This window comes from Pseudopipra pipra, chromosome 5 (genome assembly GCF_036250125.1).
Source record: "Pseudopipra pipra isolate bDixPip1 chromosome 5, bDixPip1.hap1, whole genome shotgun sequence".
Lineage (NCBI taxonomy): Eukaryota > Metazoa > Chordata > Aves > Passeriformes > Pipridae > Pseudopipra > Pseudopipra pipra.
In genome coordinates this window covers 27,904,051-27,928,225 of record NC_087553.1, presented here as the reverse complement: position 1 = coordinate 27,928,225, position 24,175 = coordinate 27,904,051, and the positions used below count along the sequence as shown (strand labels likewise).

Below are 24,175 nucleotides of genomic sequence, written 5' to 3'. Positions count from 1 at the left end.
ATATGCATCAAAACTTGCCACACTGTGCAAAAACAAATATCTGCCCAGGCTCATTTACTCAATGCCTTTCAAGTAACAGTATTTATTTAAAGGTCTTCTGCCTCTGCCTGCCCCACAGGTCTGTACAACATCAAACTTCATATTTCATGTAGTAAGGTCAAATTCTACTTCTTTATAGTAAGAAATTTTCAGAGATGATACTCATCCATAAGGTAATCATTTGAATTATTTATCCCAAGAGAAGCTGAGGAAATAGCTAACGTCTGTTTTATTGTGACAGCAGATTGCTTATTTGTCATCAGAGAGGTATTGTGGTGTCCTAAATTTTTATGTGGCTGACTGTTGAAGAAAGAGATCCAACAATGCTCATCAGATTTTAAAATTAATATACTTAAATGAGAACTAAAAAGTGGGATTGTTGATGGGCTATACTTGATGTCTTCATTTGGTTCAGTGGTGATTTGAATGTATATTTTTATTTTTGTTTTTTAGTAGCTAAGGATGTCAACATTTTCTTTGATGAGTTAGAAGGTGTGAACAGCCCTTCCAAAGATGATGACTCCCTGCTTCACCATGGGAACTTGACCAGTACTTCTGATGATGCCAGCAGGTTGGAAGTTGTGGGAGAGGTAAGAACACACAGAATTATTAGTATAATATTTATCCATGCCCATTAGAAAGAGGGAATAAAAGTAATTTGATTTAAAATCTCATTCTCTGCAAGTCAACTTGTGTCTAACCTTTCCTATGAGGACTAATTTTCCATTCAAAGATTATAATGCTGAAATATAAAATATCTCCAGTTCAAAAGTCTTGATTTCATGCACCCCCAGTGAAACATCTATACAAGTCTAATGCTTCGCTGCTTCTGAAAATGATGGAAAAGTTTTCCCTATATTAATCCTCTAACAAGAAGGGGTGCAGAGGAGAATTTTTCATAAAACTCTCATAAGGAGCCTTGGATATCAATTATGAGAGACATACCCTTCCAGTGAAGAAGTGGTGACCCAATGGTGCATAATGGTGTCAGAGAACATACCAGAGAGGAAACATTCACCACATAGTCTCTTTAAAATTATGTCTTAAAGCAGGCAAAGCATCATGGACCCGCAATGAAAATCTGGACCTAAATTTCTTTTTTTGTGTCTTGTGCAGAAAGGAACATTATATCCTTTAATTTTGCCTCCAAGTGCCCTGCAGCCTATGGATGTTAGGGCTGTTTCCTCAGGGATTGAAGAGACCAGGGAACTTCTCTCCTTTTTCCCACCTCAGGAAAGTGGGTACATCCAGACTACTTACCAGACTGATCTGATGTTACCTGGAAGTTGTGCCTGAGGAATTTCTGGCAGAGGGCTCACTGACACAGATCAGAACTGGCAGGGGCCTCACTAGCAATTAAAAAGCATAGAAAACCACAGGACATTGCTGAAGCCCCTGCCCTGGCCCTCTTTTATTTACTGGTTTTGATAGATTTTAGAAGATGCCATTACAGATTATGTCTTTTCTAGGAGCAAAAGAGTTTTCTGGTGCAAGTTCTTTTGTGAAACACTGCTGAGAAGAGAGTCAGAGATTTTCTTCGTTCTAGAAATTCAGCCCATAGAGAGCTGCATCACTGGAATGTCTAGATAGATAATTAAAGCAGCAAAATTCAGGACACCCTGAATATGTGTTTGACCTTGCTCACAATTTCATCTTCTTTACTCGAAGCTCTTCACCAGCTTCCCATACAAGTTACAAAGAGGCCTCTTTGCCTATTAACCTTAATATTCCTATGTTACATTTTGAGACCATGTACCATATGGTCTTTAACAAAAAAACACAGGTGAAAGACACATGATTTTTGCAAGTTAGAGAGAAAAAATTAACAGAAAATTATCAGAAGGGCATGCTGCTGTTAATGTAACAATATTGCAGAAACAATACTTCAAAATCTTTTTTTCCCCTCTTAGATTTATTCTTTGTTGTTTTTTAAAGGGAAAGGGGAAACTTCTGAGGAATTTGTTTGAATCAACAGATTTAAGTTTTTTTTATAACAGTAGCTGAGGAAAATAACAATGTAGGTCATGGATAGATATAAGGTGGAGGGGAAAAAAATGAAAATCGAGAGTCATAATGGGACTTCAAGGATGCTGCAGCCTGCAAAACCAAAATTTTCAAATAACTTGGTCCCTGCTTAACTCCAGAAGGAAAAGATACATTGGATGTCATATAGTTTGTATGGATAAATATGGGAGCACAACTATATAGTGGTAGCGTGAACTTTGAAGCATAAAGCTTCCTTCAGGGTTTCAGTTTAGTTTTGTAGTTAAGAGAGCCTGTAGATCCCCCTTAATGTCATCAGGACAGGGAATCTGGCACCAGTGAAAGTCTCTCTGAATGTATTGATGTTTCTTTGGTCTAGTTTGGAAGCTAACATTGGTGTGAAATAATTTAATATGACTTCTGGCTGAATCACTAAAATGAATCTACAATCAAAGAAATTTACAAGGACATATAGAGAGTTTCTTATCACTTTTGTTTAGCTAACAAGCTGAAATGTTGTTTGCTTCAACTGTTAGTTGTTCATGCTCAATCAGAAGATCCAATGAAGACTTTATGGATGGAGTTTTATTAAACACTTCTTAACTGAAGCCAGATTGGGGTTCAGCTTGTCTTTTGGCCAAAGTTGTTTTTTTTTCCCCTGAGTTTTATGTTTCATTCAAACACAGCTACAGCCTGAGAAGATTTAAAATTCCATTTCCCTTTTTGTCCATTGATCAAAATACTTTTTACATATGCCAATGTAGCAGTTAAGTGTACTCTTTAGAATTTAAGTCCGGGAACATATTTTCACTAAAATACTGTATTACTTTCACTGAAGTTTTATTCTCTGAGTAGCCTTAGAAAGAAAGTAAAAATTAAAGGAAAAATTATTTAGCAATGTGTTCCAGGTATGCATCCATTCTGCCTTTCTTTCTATGGAATTTTATATCGGTCTCCAAATAAGGGAGAATGATGGAGTTGGGACAAAATTTGACTTCTACTTAAATGGCTTCTGTGGCCCAGCCTTGGCATTCCAGCTAATGCAGGTAGTTTCAAAATCATAACGGTAGGAGTCGCTCCTACAGCCTTCACTTTAAGCATCAAATTGTTGATATTTGGGGGCTGTGATATTGCACAGAATATAGTTTGTTTTAACAGTCTCTTTTATAAATTGGAATTTGCACTGAAGATTAGGCAGAGAAAAGATATTCATGTTGCAGAATAAGAATTCAGTTATTCTTTATGGCGCTTATGATAGCTTTTGAAAGTTCTGCTCAGTTTTCTCATATGTATTTATCAGAATGCAAGCTAGCTACATAATTTTTTTTCACCAAATCCTTGTTGTCTTCAATGATCAGACTGGATACAGAAAGAGATTTTTATAAGCTTTCAGAGAAAACTGTGTTACTTCCTAGCATTTGAACACTTGATTTTGCAGCCTAAATAATTTCACTATTAGAAAAGTTCCATGTAATTAAGTATATCTGGCTATCAAGAAGAATATACCAACCAGTAAAGAGATATGGAAAAAATAAAACCGCATGTTCCATGAAATTATAATCTAAATGGGCAAAAAGAAATTAAATAAAAAGAACATGCAAAGAAAATATACTTGTGCTTTGATTGGAACTATGCTTTTAAGACTGAGTGATTCTGGGTTCCTCTTCTTCTGCTTAAGTTCTTAAGTTATCACTGTTAGTGGTGAATGTGTTAACTTTCTCCACCAGCTGTGAAGTCACATACTGGGGACTTGTTTCAAGTAGACATCACCAATAGAAAAAGACAACCTCTTTAGCATTCGAAGAATCTACCTTCATTAAGCATCCATGCTGATACTAACCAGGTGCTGAAATAATTAGGAATGATGAAAGAATCTGATCTATCATTAAATTAGTGAGCATTAGAGTCCATTCTGATTTATTTTTTTAAGACTCACATGTAAAATTTCAAATTTCTTCAATTTCCCAAACTGCACTTTTGTTTAAAACTTCCATTTAAAGTTTCTATAGCTATTAGGGTTTTGAATCCTCTCACTTTGGATAGTGAAACATTGGGTAAGCCCTTTAACCTAAAGCTCTCCTAGTATGTATGAATATTCTGTGAATCTGTTTGTATGAGTCATATGTCTATGAATGTTGATGGTTCCAATTGAGCATGTGAGAATATAAAATCTACTTCACTCCTTGGAAAACAATACCCAATTATACAACACATATTACAAATACAGCTGTAAAGATAGGAAAAAAAATGCTAAGCTTCTTGCTAGAGTGAAGTCTTCCATGTTCTTCCACTTTCTTCCAGCATCCTTTTTCAGATGAAGGAATGGAGATTTGACATACGTGCCTACACCACTTTTCCACCAAAAACTGCAGTCAGACCTGGTTTTAGATACATTTTTTGATTAGTTTAGGACAACTGAATTTTTACGCCATAACACAGGTAAGGGAGATGCATTATCTGGAGGAAGGACAGGACAAATGTCTCTGTCTGGAATAGTGTAAGCCTGTAATACTTGGACAACACAAAAGCCCTGCAGCTGCTATTTTCTGACACTGCTGGGCCAGCCCTGACTGTCTTAGTACTATGTTAGATCCTCAAGGGTTCTTGCAAGTCCAGATTCAGTCTATAAAGTCTCCTTAGAGGCTGTAACAGAGGGCCAGAGAAAGAGTTCCTTCCAAGAGTCCATAACAGCCGAGAAGGGTTTATCAGTCTGGATCTGACGTACAGTGTTACTAAAATGAAAAGGACCTTTAAGTAATGGTAAGAGTGTCTAAGCTATCTTTCTGAGTGAAAAATTACAATACTGTAGTTGGTAATATTTCATAAATCCAAGAGAAAGTAATTGCCCCAAGAAGTCATATATACAGGGGAAGAAGTCCTACGGGTCAAATAGCTTGGCTAAATCTCTTAGATACTCTTTAATATAAGGTTCTGCATTCACTGATGAATCAGTGTAGAGCAAATCAATTTTCTACAGAGAAAGAAGAGATATAGGAAGCATAAAGGGCAAATCTATTTTTCCAGTGGAGTCACTACTGCATGCAGAGAAGGATGCATTCCTTACGGTATGCTACTCAGAGGACAAGTCTGAGTTTAGATGAGGAGTGTACATTTGAAGTGACTGTCTCAATTGCCCCTATCCATTATTTTCTTGCAGTCCAGAACACTGTTAGATTTAAACCTGATTCTTTGTGGATGTAAATCCAGTGAGTCTCCTGGACCAGATTAGGGTGGGCCCAAAGTGAGCCCTTAAACCTACATAGATGGTAGATCCTCAGCATGGGTTTTGTTCTGCGGTTCCTTTCTTATTACACCTCTTGCCAAAGTACACGTAGTGACTCTGACTACTGAACAGGAAGAGCGGTTTGTCAGGAGGGTTAGAAATCACACCAGGACCACCAAGCTGACACACTGCCTCTTAATCTCCTGCTGCACCCCTCTTTATTTAAATAACATAAATACCCCTTTGAGTTGGGTTTTTTTATGCCTTCCCGATGTATACTTTTAATGGAAAAAAATAAAATGTTCTGCCTGAGCTGTTTTCATATTTAATGCTCTATGAAAAATACTTCTTATATCTTGATAGTAACATTTATCAGCATGATATGCAGTATAGATATAATTGGTCTTTTACTGTTATTTCCTTAGAGCTTAAATCTTTTTTCTTGCCTTCTTTTCAGGCTCAAGGAACTGTTCCACTGTATCAAGTCTGCATTAAATTGTGTCAGGAGTCAGGCACTGTAATAAAAGAATGTTAGAAAAATTCTTTTCTTTCTTTAGTGAACCAGATATACCAAGGGGATGGGACATTTGGGATGCTTTCATTGGTTTTCCCATTTAACCAAAATGCCTACTGAGGAAGACATCTTACACTAAATTCTTTGAATCGGAATATTGGTTTTGTCTTTTTTTCCCCTGTAAGAATCATTTTTCCTATTGAAATGTTCAATTTGTAATTTAAATTCAGAAGCAGTTCTCCTGTGGAGAAAGTATTTTGAAAATTCCCTCCTTCTCCCAGACGCGTAAGGCAAAATATTCATTGTTTTCAGAGAATTGATTGTATATTATAGGGCCGGGCTATTTCTGGCAGGAATAGTGAAGCAAACTCTGGAAAAACAGAGATAAATTAGCTTAACCTTCCCTTCAGCTTAGAGCTGGACTGATCTTGAGGTCCCTGAAGGTCCCTGTCCATTATACTACTCAGAGGGAGTGCTGTTTGTTCCCGTGAATGATTCACAGTGTGCATTTTTTGTATGAAACACTTCAACCTGCAAACTGCCATAAAAATTCGACTTGTCTGAAAGTCAAAACTTAACCCCTGGGCAGGACTTGTATTATGTGGAAGTAGTGTTAAATTGTGAGGAGGATCTGTAGAGCATTTAATCTCTTGAATTTCTGGAAAAAGACCACTAGTCTGGTCTTTTATATCTCAGGAGAGAGACCTGTTTGGCCTCTTATTAACAGTGAAATCAAGTTGTTTCTCTCTGTCAGATCAAACATTTGAACAGGCGTGGGATTTTTTTGCAAGAAATAGCCAAGAAACAATATTTATTGTATTTATGTACTGCTAGATCAAACACCAGGAATTCTTTCCAAATAAATCCAGTGAGTTTCCTCAGCTGTTCCTTAAGCAAAGAATATTCTGCATTTAGTCTGATGAGGTATGGTGAGGTAGGTACAGAAGCTTCATATTGTCTGTGTCCTGTGAGGCAAAGCAACGAGAATCTCCATGTCAGGTTTTAGTGTTTCTCACTACAGTAAATGCTCACGTCATTGTCTATTCTTTTCACATGTACAAAGACATTCTACAATACCAAGTTGTTAATTTTAAATTTACACTTCAGTAACACTATTCTCTGCTCTATTTTATAAGTAAGAAGTTTTCCTAATCTTATGGAGGGTAGTGGGGGAGGAAGGTTGGCATATGTTCTCTATTCTCTCCTATCCCATGCCTATATGACCAAACATCTGCCTAAGAAGACCTCCTGACTTTGAAGTGGGGAAGTCTGTGTTCCTCTCAGATGGCATCAGAGGCACTGTGTGTAAAGCATCTGAAAACATGAACAGCTTGTTCTGATTCCTCATCTTTCCTGTTGAATATTACTGAAAACTGATGATGCAAACAGCAACGCAGCAATTACTAAGGTAAATTAACATTACTGAATTGTTTGACTTTCTCTTTACAGGAAGTACCTGATAAGAACAAAACCAATGGACTATATTTTAGAGATGGGAAATGTCGGATTGACTACATCCTTGTGTATAGAAAATCTAATCCACAGACAGAGAAGAGGGAAGTATTTGAGAGAAATATCAGAGCAGAAGGACTTCAAATGGAAAAAGAAGTAAGATATCTTCCTTTAAAAAACTTTCACCTTATATGAGGATATGGTTTGTTTACTCTGAAGCTCCTTTACTCTGTTATAGCAGTAGAAAAGTGCTTTTAAGCATGCCTAAATATAGGCCAGAGCAGCGCAAAAGCGTAGCCTAAAGGAAAATCAGACACAAGAGTTGAAGGCCAAAACAGGCCATTACAGCCATCTTTTTCAACCTTATGCACAAGTAGGTCACCAAATTTCGTCCACTGTGCTGTGCAATATAGAAAATGAGTGCTGGGTTTGAACAGCCTAAATTCTACTAAATGTAATCCACTTTTCTGCACCTACATTTCCTCCTAACTGCTTGTTTCACTATTTGCTGAGTTTCTTGGCACTATTTCAGAGTCTTAACTAGATCCCTGCCTACCTTTGCCTGTCGGCTTAGGCACAGGGACTTGAGCAGTATTTTGGTAGTTTGGAAACAGCTTAAAGTTTCTCCTTCTGTTTTAATCCTAAGCATTTAAATAATTGGACAGTACATCTGAATAATTTATATCAATGTTATTTCTAACACAACGTCCTAAAACAGTAAATCTCTTATGGAAAAAAGTGTAAAAATGAATGCAAAGTGCCTAAAAATGCATTGATGTGTTAGGTAGCAGGAGCAAGGTTTAAAGAGACCATGTCTCTTTTGCCAAGCCTATGATCTTTCTTAAATTTTGGTAATGTGCTTACAGGGCTTAAGTCTCACTTCCATGTAGAATAGGTATTGCTGAATATTTAGCTTTATTTTTACTTGACTGACTCACATGCATGTTAACATGCATTGCCATGCTGCCACTGATAGGAGACAATAGAGGAATCTTCAGGATGCAGGCTTTGGTCAATTATGTGGGTGCTATACACTATCTCCCTTTCTTTCACTGAATTCCTGGTACATATGTAGATATTCTGCCTGGGTACTTAAAAGGCACACTTCTTTGGGGAAGAAAAAAGGGAATCTGTTTTTTTCCAGAAAAATGAAAACATTTATTTTCTTTAAATTTTTTTAGATTGAACATGGGTACTGTTAGATGTAAGTGTATAAGAGCAAATCACCGGTTACATCAACCAGTTACCCGGAACTATTCCTTCAAATAACCTGCATGTTAGCACCTGCAGTGCTGCAGTAGTTGACAGATGTTTTCAATGTCAGACATTGTTCATTTATTATGTTTCCTGTATAAGTACTAGTGTCTATAGGAGTTGTAACCCAACACCCAAAAACATGAGTGTTGTTGCAGCTGTTCAGCTTCACATCCTAGAATGCTGCCCTGCTTCCACCAGGGGAGATGCTGATAAAGTCTTTGAAATTTGGACAGTGTAGAAAATGAACGGGAAATGAATTCTCCCTATTAATGCATATGCCCAGTGGTTTCAAACCATTTTCCTACTTTGTAATTTTTGCAGATTTATTACTGTGCTAAGGTCAGCAGTGCAAGCTATGAAATCTGTTTATATTTTAAGTATTATGAAACTTATTGCAACATTCTGCACAGAAAACTTTTTCAAATTGATGGTTTAAGTGCTTACTATAGAGTTTTCTTGTGCCTTTCAAGATCATTTATTTGGACTTTGCTGCCTAGGCTGCATGACTGTTCTGCCCATTTGATTGTTCATTTCAGTTTCTATTTTGCTACTGACATGCAGTTTTATTTCTTATTAATCCCATTTGCCCTTGGTGTGACTTCTTGCCAGCATCAGTAATTGTTCATCTTCTAAACTCAAAATGATCAAAATGAGGTTGTGCTACATGACTCAAGCTAATGTTTTTAAAATCTAGGGTAGAAATCTTTTTTAACATATGACTCTGACCTAAAATTAAAGCCTAGCATGTACATTTTATGATCACATTAGTTTCTAAATTTAATTATAATCCTGGAGGAAATGCGTACATTCATTCTTGGTACGCTCCCTCCCCCACCACCAGAGAGTAACAACCGTGCTGCAAAACACTTAGCTTTAACTGTGTGATCAGTTCATGCCTAGATTACTTTTCCTTGTTTTCACTTCTCCTTTTGTCGAGACTACACATCATTCTGAGTGTTAATTCTGGAAGACTTTAACTCCAGGTTTACTTTCAAGTTGTTCACATATAATATACTGCTTCCACTGAATAAAGTTTGCTCCCAGACGAAACTAGAAGATTGTCTGTGACTTTGGCCGCAGAACATGTGTAGAGGCAATAGGTTGTAACTGGTGGACTGAAAGAAACTTTCTACCTTCTATGAATTTTGTATGGTTGATGGTTCATTCTCCTTTGACTACTGTCTGCTCATATGTTGACATTTGATTGTGTTAGTCCTCTCTTTTTATGTGAAATTGGTGGCAGAGAGGAAAACTTACAAAGTTGTTGCACTGCAGTTTCAAAACCATATTCCTCAGTAACACTGCAGAGAGAAACACGCTGCAGTGGCTTGCTGACAAATGTAGTACAGCAAAACACCCAGGAAGGAGTGAATGCAGCATGAAATGAATGAAAATCCACAAATGTTGAGATAACTTCAGGCACAATGTCACAATCATGTAGCTGAGAAAAGTCTGAACAGGTATATATTTCTGGCTCTAGAAAAAGCTGATAATGTTTTGCAGATATTCCCCAATGAATTCACACTCACATTCTTAAACTATGCTGCACCACTCTGCTGTGGAAGTTCTAACAGGTTTGGTGCTCACTATATACAGTAGTAAACAATGAGGTGATCCCAGATCAAGGAACAACAGATCATTACAATAGTGAAGATTTTAAAGAAAAAAATAGGGAAATAATAGTGAAAAAAAAAAGTGAAAAAAAATAGTGACGATATTAAAATTAAAGCAAAGCTCTAAGAGTGAATGCTAATCGAGTGGAATTGCACAAAAAATTTTATTACCCTTCTCCCTGCTTTTCAGAGTATATTGGTTCTGGATAGGATGAGTGTGTTGTCCCTGTCACATCCAGACACATCCAGACCACATCCAACACATATGATCATATGCATAGATGCTCTAAGTTAATAAAAAATATTTGATTATTCCAGGAAAAGAGACTGTAATTTTTTTCAGCCAGCTGTAGAATTTCTCTGTTGATTTATCCTCTTTTTCAATGTCTCATAACTGAGATAAGTAACTATGATATCCTGGCTCTGAGATTCTTGATGACCTTACTGCTTTCATATTTTAATACTCTTTGAAACAGACTTATGTGTGGGGAAAATTGAGAGTATAGTCTCCAAATGGAGCATGTTCTTATGGGAGATGAGGTTCCAGTTGCATTGCTGGTTTGTAGGCACTGATACCATCTATGAATATTACACAAGATTCTACCTTCCAGAGTTGACAGGCAAGTGCTTAACAGGAGTCAGGGCGCTACTGTCCACAATCTGAGGGTCTGTTTCATATTAATCTAAATACAAGGTAAACCTGAGGCTCAGACCAGCCCACTGACATGCAGAAAAGAATTACTTATTATCCCTTTTATGTAAAGAGAAAATACAGATAGTGTCTGTCATTCCAAATAAAATGTTCATCCCTCTGGCCCAGCATTTTTCTGGAAAATCTGTCTTTTCAAGAGAGAATGAAGAGTCAGAATTACTTTGAGCCCATGGTATCTTTCTCAAGAGTAAATATTTATAAATTTAACCTTTGGCCAAAATCTAGATAAGTTCCCTTACCCCAAAATATTCTTGCAGCATGAATTAATGTATTTTAATCCTTCACCTAAATTACCAGGTAGAACTAAATTCCTGTCAAGAGTATCTACACTGTTCTGGTACCTGAATATAGTATTATAGATATCTTTCAGTAAGGTAATTTAAATTAAACTATGCTAACAGAGGTAGCCAGCATGGAGCAGCTAACATACATAACTTGTTCACTTGCAAATTCTTTAAGCTGCAGTGTAATGCAATGCAAATGCAGGATAGAGGTAAGAAATTTATGCTGGATGAACCAACACAGACCCTGCTTGGACATATAATTTCTAAAAGAGAAGAAGAAGGTCATCTTAGCTTTAACTAAAAACTATGTATCCAAAACAAATCTGATGTTGGATTAGGATCTGGTCATGTAGCCCTAGCAACTGACTACATTTAGTTTGGATTTGGCATGGTTTTGGGGTTTTTTGCTTCTCGTGACTACACTAAACTAATTCATATGGCATAGTTCTACTACTAAATGTACTTGATACCTAATCATTGCCTAATGATTTTGTTCAAAGTTTTAAATTTATAGTTTGTAAGCTGATTTCATACAGTTCATTTAAAAAAGCATTTGGCATACCGGTAGAAATTGAGTGGTAGAAATGTAGTAAATGGGAACTAATCACATAAGTAGTGAAGATAGCATTCAATCCTTTTATTTTATATATTTTGTATATTTATGTTTACTAATGTTTCAGTATAAAAGCAATTCACTATTTTAAACCAATAGCATTCCTTACTGCCCTAGAAAACAGGTCTCTCACAGCTACTACATGCAGAATGTGTTTCAGGAACTAGTTTCAAATATTTTACTAGTAACAGCCAATCCATTTGAGCTTCTGCTGGCACATTGATCTTTGTATCTCCCTGATAAAAGAAGATGTCAATGTAGTACTGGTCCAATTTTCAGGAACAATCCAAGTTGTGTGGGTTTTTGTGTTACATGCCTGATTAAAAATTTAAACATTGCCACCATAAGTGTCAAGCTGTCACCAGGGCATATCTAATTGCATTCACTCCCTGCCTCAAGCAGCAGCTGATATTTCTGGTGCAACATCAGGCAGCCAAAATGCAGCTGGTGTACACAACAGGCAGTAGAAATATATAATAAGTGTTCTCTAGGGAAAACCCAAAAAGACAGGGGAAAAAAGCACAGTATAAGCTTTGATTTTGTTATATAAACAAATATCTTCTAGCAGGTATAATCTGAGTCTTAAGTTACGTTAATATGACTCTAGAAGTTGTATTTAGAAATCTTTTTTCGGTAGTTGATGCAATATAATTACAGAATACATGACTTTTCAAATTTGCAGGTAAACGTAGATAGGTTCATGATGAGGTACTAATAGTTCTACAAAACAGATTCCCTTAATGTTGCTGTAACTGTGCTAATTGGGCAGGACTTCAGAGGCTAGAAACACATATTCAGTCAGATACTTGTATTTAGCAGCAACTAGGAATCTGGTTTCAATATGATGAATGTTGAGAGAAATTGCAGATGACAGAAAGAGCACACAATAGAGTATCTCCATGACTTTTGGCACATCCCTCAGTGTAAAACCAGAATAGACTTATGATCATGTCAAAGTGAGGTAAAAGTCAGAAGTAAAGAATGAGTATGAAGAAACCAAGAACTTTAAAGACAAACTTTTGAGTACTAGTTGTGTCCAGAAAGTGATGACGTGAAAGAGATGTCATATCCAGCAGCTATTGCTTCTGAGCATAATCAAATATTATCATCTTTCTGGAAAAATGGCATCTACTCCTTTTTGTTGTTGTTGTTAATATTGCAGAGCCAAAACAGTTATGTGAGACTGATCTGCTTTTTTCTGATTTGTGCGTCATCACTGCAATTGTTCATGAGATTTCTGTTACATAAATGTTATTGCTGATTGTGATTCATGGCTAGAAAAGCATTAAGCTGACTTCCAGACCCCAAGTGGCACTTGCAGATCTGAGTTAGGAAAGGTTTAGAAACATATCTTATATAATTTAGTTCTCTGAGCAGTGTACGATAAAATCTCGATGCCTTTAGAGTTGGCTCCAAGTTTCTTTTTCAGCTATGACTTCAGTTTATCTGGTTACTGAAAGAGTAATAACTTGTTTGTAATTTATTGTTGTTATATATGTTAATTTATTCAACCAGCCACAGTTTAAAACAGAGTACTTAGCCTATGGACAATTAACTATTTGCAGCTTGCCAGGAGAGTCTGTGTGCTCCTGCAGCCAGGAGCAAGCTGCAGGTCTGCTGGGTTATCCTTTGGTGTTCATATTCTTTCCCTGTCATGTTGATCTTACTCTGCACATATCAAAAATCTCTATCCACTAGAGAAAAAGATGGCTAGGGAAAGCTTCCAACACTGAAATCATATCAACTGTCCTCTGAGCTTTTTTTTACAGAGAGAAAAATATCTGTAAGCATGCCTATGTGAGATATGCGATAGGAAGCACTGGGACAAGTGTGACAGTGATGATTATCCATACTATGCATGCATGATAGGTCAAGCAATATGCAGGATGTCGCCTATGGCTAACAGGTTTCCCTTTAGGTCAAATTGGCATTTGGACAAAACTAGGCTTTCTTGGTCTTTGGAGAAGATGAGGTGTTGTATTGGGTTTGCATGGCAAGGGTTTGGTAGTGAGTGGGGCTACAGGGATGGCTTCTGTGAGAAGTTGTTAGAAGCTTCCCTCATGTCCAGTGAAATGAATGCCATCCAGCTCCAAGATAACCCACTGTTGGCCAAGACTGAGCTCATCAACAACAGTGGCAACATCTCTGTGATAAAGTATTTAAGAAGAGGAAAAAAAACTGCTGCAGAAGAGAGGAATAAGAATATGTAAGAGAAAAAACTCTGCAGACACCAAAGTCACTGAAGAAGGAGGGGAAGGAGGTGCTCTAGCACTGGAGCTCAGATTCCCCTGCAGCCTGTGGTAGAGACCATAGTGAGGTAGATTGTCCTCCTGCAGCCCCTGGAGGTCCACAGCAGAGCAGATATCCACCTGCAGCCTGTGGAGGATTCATGCTGGAGCAGGTGGATGCCCAAAGGAGGCTGCAATGCTGTGGGAAGCCCACACTGGAGCAGGCTCCTGGCAGGACCTGTGGCCTCATGGAGAAGAGCCCATGCTGGAGCAGATTTTCTGGCAGGATTTCTGACCATGTTCAAGAGACCGATGCTGGAGCAGTCTGCTCATAATGGACTGCATCCCATGAAAGAGACTCGTGCTGGAGCAGACTGTGAAGAACTACAGCCTGTGGGAAGGACCTATGTTGGAAAAGTTAGTGGAGGACTGTCTCCTATGGGAGGGACACCACACTTGATCGGGGTTGTTCCCCTGTAGAGGAATGAGCAGCAGAGACAATATGTGGACAACAGTCAAGACAACTGACTGCAGCCCTTGCTCCCGGTCCCCCTGTGCCACTGGGTGGGAGGAGGTAGAGAAAAGTTGGATTGAAGTTGAGCCTGGAAAGAGGAGGGGCTGGGGTAGGGTGTTTTAAGGTTTGGTTTTATTTCTCATTATCCTATTCTAATTTGATTGGTAATAAACTAAACTAATTTCCCCAAGTCGAGCCTGTTTGGCCCATGATGGTAATGGATGGATGATCTCCCCCTGTCCTTATCCTGACCATGAGCCTTCTGTTATATTTTCTCTCCTGTCCTGCTGAGGAAGGAAGTGACAGATAGTTTTAGTGGGCACCTGGTATCTAGCCAGGGTCCACCTACCACAGATGTATTTCAATGTGATTCTACTACTGCAACTAGTATCAAGCATTCTGTAGCTTTCAAGGGCTCTAGTAAGTTGTTTCAGTCTCTCACTTTTCCAATCCTATTATTCAATATGTAAATATCTACAGCTAATGAACTTACAGTACAAATTACGCAGCCTGCAGGAGCTGTGATTTCATGAGCAGCATAAGATGCCATTATTAGCAGGTGCAGTTTGTTATTTAATGTTTAACCACTGGGCCTGATTGTATCCACAAATCATGGATGGAGACATCAAAATGACATAAACTATGCATGCAAAAAGGGAACCAGACTAAAATGCAAGCCCATCACAAGCATTTTAAGTGAAAGTGCTTCCAGCTATTTAATTTAAAACATTGGGCTGTTCATTTCATCCAAATTCAGCCAGAGCAAGTTGAAAACAGACTAGTCTTTCAAAGGTTTATTGTTAGTTTATTATCTAATGCACATAGCAAGTGGAGTCTTTTCTCAGCAATCCTTTACAGAAAAATGTGTTGGTACAAGCAGAAAAATGTCCTTTTCCAGAGAGTATTCTGTACCAAAACACGTGGTCACTAAACTGTGGAGAAGTTTCCAGCTACCTGAACTTCCGAGGGAAAAAGTTTCAGATTTCAAATACTACGTCCACCATACAGCACAGTGGCAATTTAGAAGAGAACTTTGAGGAAGCACATGAAAGTCTGGCTAGATAGGGTCTGAACTCAAAAGCAGTTTTTAAAGATAAAAGTTTTTTGTTTTTTTTCTTGATTGTTTGAGGGAGCCCAGAAATGAGTATGTTTCCGAGTTGGCAAATTCCAGTCTTTAACAGGGCTGTATAAAGCTAGCAGACTAGGAAAGTTGTTGCTGAAAACTTGGTCTACTTTTGAAAAAAAGTATGGCTTTTTTTGTGGAGTATGGAGGCAATACAGAAAATACGTAGATAACCAAAAGCAGATAAAAAAGCCCCTGATATACATCTCTTCTTTCAGGAATGAGTAGAATTTCTTGTCAGAGAGTTTCCTGTCATTAACCTTCACAAATCGGAATGTCAAGAACCTTTTGAAGGAAACAAACAGGCAATAAATTAAGAAAAACTGACAGTTGTTATATATGAGATGCCCCCTATATGTCAAAAGTCACCTTTCCCTTTACAGTAATTGATCTTAAACTGCAGTTATTTTTGAGATGTTGTTTGCCTGCCAGTGGCATCAGGAACAAGCACAATGCACAAGGCTGCAATTACTTTATTCACAGTGAGAGTTTCCATTGCCCAAAGGTGACATGAATACATTTGCTGCAAAACTCCTTTGTAGTAATGGCTTAATAAACAGAAATCTAGAGTTGTCTGGAGGGAATAGAAAGATGGACTATACAGAAACGCAACAGTACGCTTTAAGTTCTCATTTCATGTTGATGGTTTTGGTGTTGATCTTGTTTTGAGAAGAGAGCACTGTGTTTACAGCATTATGCTTCTAAAACAAGTAGTAATCATTGGTCTTGGGGACATTTGCATCTTCCTCCAAAGCATGAAGTGGTGTGGGGCTGCCTCCCTGAAAGTACTGCCAAGAGAGAAGCATGAATCTGGAAAGGACAGCACTTTCTCACATGCTCTTGGCACAAGGACTCCAGGCCCTCTCGTTGTCCAATTACTTTATTATACTAGGTTAATTCAGTCATGGAGCAAGTGGGGCATTGGCTCTCTGCACCTTAGATTAACTGTATTTCAATTACAGTAAGAGCCTCACAAATAGAACTAGTCAAATTACATCAGGACTCAACTTTCTTGAAAAAGATGTTTCAGTTTATGGGTCTCTTGGTCCAAATTAAATGCAGCATTATCCACTGCATATTTACATATTTGTTTTTTGCTATTTGAGTGGTAATGAAATGGTGTTGTAAATGAAGTTTAATAAAGCCTGACTTGAGGGAAAAATGCTCCTGAGATAGCCACATTGGCTGAAACTTCTGTCAGCCAGTTAGTCCTGTCCCCCTGTTTAAAGTCTTATCTCGTTTACAAAACTCTCTTCTGTGCATAAATTATCTTTTATATATTTATCTGAAAGCCTTAGGAAGAATCTGTAAAAGAGCCTTTTAGGCAAAACTCTGCAAGACCTTTTAGTTTCCCCTTGAAGATCTTCATAGTGCTCTACTTGTTACTTTTGTTAGGTACACCTTTGGTTTTGTTAGTAGACTCAAACAGACTTTTCCATTTATAACAAGATTGACTCCTCTTTCTGAAGTCTCCACTGTCAAGCACTAAAATATAAAAACTTTTTGCTTACTTTTCTTTTAACAGCCATCTCTTACACCTTTCTAAAATTCAAAACTTTTTGTAGAGAATAATATCTCCACAGTTAAAACGTAGATAGGAGAAGAACAAAACAAAGATGTAAATCTGGAAACTGTGACTCTTTACTTTCTCTTGCTAAATGCAAAATTCATGTTCTTCTCCACAAGAAACTTGTCTTTCTATATCTGGACTCCTGTGCCTTTCTGTGCCTTATAAGCTGATAATCTGTTCTGTGACATCATTTTCTGGGGAATCTGGAGCTCCAGCTTCCTACCATCACAGGAGTGACAGAGGGGAGGCACATCTGAAGGGCAGCTTCATGAAGCAGAGCTGTTACCAATGCTAGATCAGGATGGCCATGACTTTTTTCTTCTGTATCTATAGTTCATTGCAGACTATAGCCTGGCCATTGATCTCCAGAGTTCTTGAAGTTGTACTGTGAGTGGTATCACTAAAGGAAACTGTGACTTTCTGAGACAGGATTGGATTAAACAAATGTCCTGAAACAGCAGTTGAGAGGATGGAAACTGTGATATGTAGAACACCCCAGGTCAACGTTTAGCAGATTTATGGATTTTATCATTAGCTTCAGAAATTCACAGCAGAGAGGAATTCAAGTAATAAATTACAGAAAGTACTGATCAAAATCAAGAGGCCTTTTAAGGTACAGAGGACATTATGGGAGGCTTTGGTAGTTACAGATCTGCATTTTCCTATGGCTTCTCTGCGGGCAGAATAAATAAAGTGGGTTGGGGGAAATAGATGGTAGCCAAGGGCCTGTAAATTGTTCTGAATCAACAGCTGTCACTGTGATGTGTCCCAGACAGCTAAACAGTAAACTAGAGTCACCCATGAGGGAGCAGTTGTTGGAAGTAATGTGTCTACACTACTGCAGAAGTTAGCGTAGGTAGTGAGGAAGGTGAGAGGAGTCCAGGGAAAATAAGGTGGCTGTACTGCAAAGCCCCAAGAGGGGAAAAATATCTTATTGATGTAGCTGTTAGTGATGTACATATCTGGCTGGGGAAGAACAAGACCTTCTGGGCAGCAGTTCATCTCAATTCGAGGAAAACAGAACAAATGAATCATAGCCTGAAGGTGCCTGTTCCTCTCCATTGCAGATATCTAAACTTAGTTGCCCTGAATCACACCTGTGATGTCTACTCCTTGGGAGTAAGCCTTCAGGGAATTTCTCAGGATCAGTGGGCTTAGAGACTAGACAGTGCCAATGTTCTGATTCAAACCTAGTGGCCTGCCTGTATCCAGCAGGGAAAACTGGGTCAGATAATGTCACACATCCTATCTATAAACTCGTCAAGTTAAGCTTTTTTGTTTGCTCTGTGTCCAAGTGTTATCTATGGATTTACATAAATAGATCTGTGGGGTACAAGATCATCCCCAATACTGGTGGAGTGTAAAGTATACAGCCAAAGGAATTGTGTAACAACTGAAAATTTCCATTCTAAACTCCCCAAGCTATGGAATAGAAATGTTTCTGCAGTTTTTCCATTTTTTGTTCTTTGCTGGTTTGATTGTGAATTGATGAGTTGACCTGTTTCTGGTCTGCATTGTGAAAGGAAACACAATTCATGTATCTTATTAAGGCATTATTCCAGCCAAAAGGCACAATATAAACATTATTTGGGAAAGGTGAGTGTATGAGAGATTTGGGAAAGAGGGGAAGAATAATTATGGTGAGAAAGCGTAAGAGGAAGCTAGTATCAAAATGTGGAGGCATATCAACATTAAATCATGACAGACATGTAAGAAAAACCCCCTCCTCACTGTGTAACTCCCGCTATAAAAATCTGAGTGTAAAATCTCTTTAGAAATACAATACAAACCCTTAACATCTTGAAACAAATATTTTGCATTTATGGAGAATGTCTTAACAGAATGCAGAGAAGGAAAAAGGCAAGGAATTAATAATCACAATATAGTTTAGACTCCACAAAGAGTTTTAGCTGAGGAAAGAGGGAAAAATTCTGAATATGTGAAAATATTTCATTTAAACATTCAATATTAAAAACCTGATATTACAATGTCATGCTAGTTGTTAAAAAAAGCTATCTTTACAGAAGAGAAAACAGATCTAATCCAGTAGTATACCAAAAACATGCTCTTTTTTATGGAGAATTTTTTAAACTAAAAGAAGTGAAAATTTTCTTGTGTTTCCAGAAAAATTTTTGGAAATCTTGTCCAATTTCCTCCATTTTCATATAATTTATTCAGTTTGGTGTTGCAACAAAATGCTTTTCACTCTCAAATGGCATCGCAGTTGGTCACTGGAATGTTCATATAGGATTAAGCTTGCCTAGCTAGTGGAAGTTTTTATATGCTGATTCTCTTATTAATTAATTTCATAGACTACTTGTAAGACATCAAGGATATTTTCCATCAGATAGTGTGTCACATAAAAGAAAATCTAATTTTCTAAATTCATTACTAGATTTCTGATGTAGAAATTGTCTAACAGAAGCCTTTGCAATCAGGGTCCATGCACAGGTATTTTACTTCCTGTGACTACAGAAAGGTAAAATTAGATCAACAGTCTGGGACACAGTGCCAGGCCACAATTTGGTTCAGATCTCCTCAGGATATACAAGGACATAAATTGATTACTTGCACTTACATTTCTTATCCCATGGCCAGAGACTATCACAGTCAGTTCCTAAAAATTGACAATGGACACATGATTATGTGTCAAGTTTTCTTGAATACCTAGAATTTGTATTTTCTAAAAGCACATGTGCACCTCTCTAAATGCCTGACAGACATTCTCCATAACTCTAACAAACTACTACCAATATCCAAAAATAATAAGACCCCTGCTGAATAGTTACACAACATAAAGGACTGGGGTATTAAGTTCTGTATGGTCTTAATTTGATTATTTTTTCCTCTTCACACACCTTACCCTATTCTGGCTTCTGTTGATGACTTCTCTTCTTGATTCTAACAGTGATGTTCATCTTTTCTGTATTTTTTAACTCTCAGCCACCTCTCTATCTCTGCCTTCTGTGCTACAGGAGTTTGTTTGTCAGATCTAGAGTGTCATATGAGAGCCGTTTCCCTAAGAACAGAACATGATTTTTTTCCCCCCATTTTCCTTTGCTCTTCATTATACGTTAAAAAACTTCATATGCCAGATAATTACATCACTTTAGGAACTTGGTGACATTTTCAACATTAGACTTCCTATTTTCTTGTCAGTCTTGCTGTCACTGCTCTTTCCACCAACTATGTACCATGGTGGTGATTGCTCAGGTTTTATCCAGAACTTTTTCCTTATTAGTATTTTAATATTTTCCTGTTAACCTTTCATGTTTTAAAGAGGAGATGGCATCTGGACAGGCTAGATAAATGGGCTGAATCCAATGGTATGACGTTTAACAAGACCGAGTGCTGGGTCCTGCACTTTGGCCACAAGAACCCCATGCAGTGCTACAGGCTGGGGACAGAGTGTCTGAAGAGCAGCCAGGCAGAAAGGGACCTGGGGGTTCTAATCAACAGGAAGCTGAATATGAGCCAGCAGTGTGCCCAGGTGGCCAAGAAGGCCAATGGCATCCTGGTCTGTATCAGGAATAGTGTGGCCAGCAGGACCAGGGAAGTGATTCTGTCCCTGTACTCAGCACTGGTAAGGCTGCACCTGCTGGAGAATGTCCAAAGAAGGGCAACGAGGCTGGTGAAAGGACTGAAGCACAGGCCCTATGAGGAGAGGCTGGGGGAGCTGGGGTTGTTTAGGCTGGAGGAGGCTCAGGGGAGACCTCATCACTCTCTACAACCACCTGAAAGGAGAGTGTAGCCAGGTGGGAGTTGGTCTCTTCTCCCAGGCAACCAGCAGCAGGACAAGAGGGCACCATCTTAAGCTGTGCCAGGGGAGTTTTGGGTTAGACATTAGAAAGAAACTCTTTACAGAGAGAGTGACCACACGTTGGAATGGGCTGCCCAGGAAGGCGGTGGAGTCTCAGTCCCTGGAGGTATTTAAGAAGAGACTGGATGTGACACTTAGTGCCATGGTCTAGTTGACAGGGTGGTGTTGGGTCATGGGTTGGACTGGATGATCTCAGAGGTCTTTTCCATTCTAGCTGATTCTGTGATTCTGTATGTTATTCTGTGTTAGATGGGTCCGTCACTTAAATGCTGCCAGAAAAAAAAAAAAGTATTTTAAAACCTTCAATTTTCTCCTATTTTGGGCTTAAATACCATCTGGGAAAACCAAGAATTCCCACATTCTTTTTCCCTTGGTAGTTTGAGGAATTTTGTATATGTATATTTTACGCAAGGTTCCTCCAGTTAAAAAGTTAACATGACTTCCTTTTACCTTTCAAATTAAAGTTCGAAAAAAGAGATCACTAATTTATTGTGCTCCAGAGGTTGTCATTGGCAGAGGCCGGAATTGCCTCCATCATACCTCTTACACAGCCAGAGTGATGGGTAGAACAGTAGCCTTCTGTGGTGGTGAGAGGGAATCTGGTAAGAGAAAAGTTACATCGACGTTACAGCAATTTTCATGGTGCAAGTGAATATGGAGAGGGGGATTCTTTTCCAGTGTATGTGTTACTTGTGGCCTTAGTTTAACAGCATCATAGGTGTGTCAAAATTCGGTATTTTTCAGCAAACAATTTTAGGACTAGTACCACCACTTTGCAACATATGCAATCAGATAAAAACTAATGTGATAGTGATATTGTCTTTCACTAAAAAGACTTGTTTGTTCTGTAACTCTTCTCATTAAACCTGCATATAAGAGCTCTGAACTAGGAGAGAAAATCATCTCTGTGCTCTATGAAATTTATCTGAGCGATTAAGATATTGAGCTCCATCTGGTGCTGCCTTGCTCTTCTGTGTCATACAGGAGGTGTTTTCCTCCAGCACCTTATGTCAATGAGCACACAGGGAACAGCAATAATTGATCATTAGTGGAGCTCATGTTTAGGTGTCTACCTTGACAATACCATGTATGCCACGTATGGATGTTGCTTTATCAAAATAAATTAGAATAGCTCGAAGCAAAATCATAATTAGCCCTCGTCATACCTTGACTTTATTTCATTTAAAGCACATCTAACAAATTAAGGGATTTATACAGACATGCACAAAGGATGCAGTAGTTGTTCTTCTTAGTTTACAGACATTATGTATTTCAATTTCTTCTTGTCCCCAGTTAGATTCTAATTACTCTACCTTCGCTTGAGTGGTTTCTTTCCTTCTGTTTTCAATGTGTGTTTTTTTATCATGTGATCTAGTTACAGAGGTAAAATTACTTTGAGCTTAGCTGAGCAGAGACAGGTGAAAAATCATGTAGACCATCAGTTATTAGAAATTTCCTCTCTGCACTAGAGCATGAGATTTCTTTTAATGGTCAACCTGGAACTGTGGCTTGCTGAAGCCAACATATTGAGATGGATTTGCCTTTATCTCTTGTTGTTTTGTATGTAATTTTTTGGGGAAATCTTACACAGTCTGAGCACAATTTGCAATTTAAAAGAAGGTAAACTTATTTAATTATTTTAATCTGAATTGCAAATTGAATAATGGTAATCAAACCTATTCTCACCCTCCTACTTTTCTTTGGAAAGAACTTCCCCTTCTGCAGTTACAGTGTCATATCTGGAGAGACAACTGCTCTACCACGTGTTTTGGCAAATTTCCAAGACAGCTTTCCTTGTAATATTTTGTTTACATCCTTTCAATGTATCAGATCACTTGAGTACCTTAGTAAGACTACCGAATGAAATTACTCAGAAATTCACTTTGTGCCTATCTTATTAAAGGATTTTGTATATTTGTATTTTTTTGCTATTTGTATAACATGGAAGAAGTGAGGGAAAATATCTTGTTGATGTCTCTGTATTTAAATGAGCAGAAGAGTTTTGCAGCAAGGAGTTGAACAATGTGAAATGAATTATCAGAAGATGGCTCCTCAAACTCTTTCTGATTCTAATAATCCTAGCAGTAAGATAAACAAGGCACAGAAAATTGAGATATGAGTCGAGGGAACAGGCATTTGAGTAGCCAGACTATCAGTTTATGGGAAACTGTAACTAGTAGAGTTGTGAATGATTTGCATTCTTCACATACAACTTTCCCCTTCATTTAACTGGGTCCTGCTTTTGCTTTGGTAGTTTTTCTTTCCTGGAAAATGGGAACCTGCATTAAGTCTGAGGAGGTGCTGTCAGAGTGCTCTTCTCTAACTTTCCTGGAGAGCAGAGGCACATGTGTGTCCTGTTCATCCAGGCATTACCAACTGACTTAGGTAAGATAGTCATATCAGCATGGGATAGCACACAACCTAATAAGCCATGCTAATATGCATGTGCATTACCCCACTACTCCCCCTACAGCCAGGGCTAACATCTCTGCCTGTAATTACTCATGTTGTGGATGTGTAGCTGACTTGAAGAACCTGGGGCTTTATTGTTTTGTGTAGAGTGGACTGAAGCCTCTCCCCTGACAGTGTCATTCAGAGTAGGCTCTTCCTCAGCTGTGTTCTTGTGTCTCTATTTAGAAAGAATTTTGAATCACACTGTCAAATACAGAGGTACACAGACAGCTACAGAAGAGTTCACTCCATCCTGGAAAGGGTTGACAGTGAAAAGACTTTGGGTGTAGGTTAATAGCCATATAACTATTTCTTGTCTTCCTGGACTGTATGATTTGAGAAACAAGACTCTGAAGATGGAGTTGGACAACCAAAGAGCTTCATATTACTTGAATATGGGCACGTGCTCAGAACCTGGGCTGCTGCAAACACTTCTGCATCCACGTGGGAGTGTAGTTGTGGCCTTTGTGCCCAGAGATGCTCTGGTGCCCAGGGAGGTTACAAGGTCTCCATCCACAGAGGTATTCAAGACTCCAAAAACCACTCTATTTGCTTAGATCAGGAGATTTGACTAGATGACCTATATTATTCTATGATGCAATGATAAGCAGCTTGTTCAATTTTCTCTAGGTTATTTTTATGCAAAAGCTATAATAAGCCTCCCTGTATGTTTTGTGTGTTTGATTGATTATTAAGTTTGTGAATTGGACAAAAAATAAATTGCCTTTTTCTTTGCCAATGCAATATTTTTACAATAAGCCTCTAAAAGCAAACATGAA

The 24,175-nt window shown here is 38.2% G+C and overlaps 1 protein-coding gene across 7 annotated transcripts in view; it reads left to right on the top strand.

Moving 5' to 3' along the window:
• Positions 1 to 24,175, top strand: part of ANO4 (anoctamin 4) — a 173,907-nt gene that overhangs the window by 74,789 nt on the left and 74,943 nt on the right. For 3 of the 7 annotated variants that reach the window (XM_064655330.1, XM_064655329.1, XM_064655327.1), the window contains 2 exons: positions 493 to 629; positions 7,209 to 7,367. In XM_064655330.1, coding sequence (XP_064511400.1) covers positions 493 to 629; positions 7,209 to 7,367 — 296 coding nt within the window. Of the gene's footprint in view, positions 1 to 492; positions 630 to 7,208; positions 7,368 to 17,360; positions 17,513 to 24,175 lie in introns of those variants that run through there. The other 4 variants (XM_064655328.1, XM_064655331.1, XM_064655333.1 and 1 more) reach the window with 2 other exon arrangements.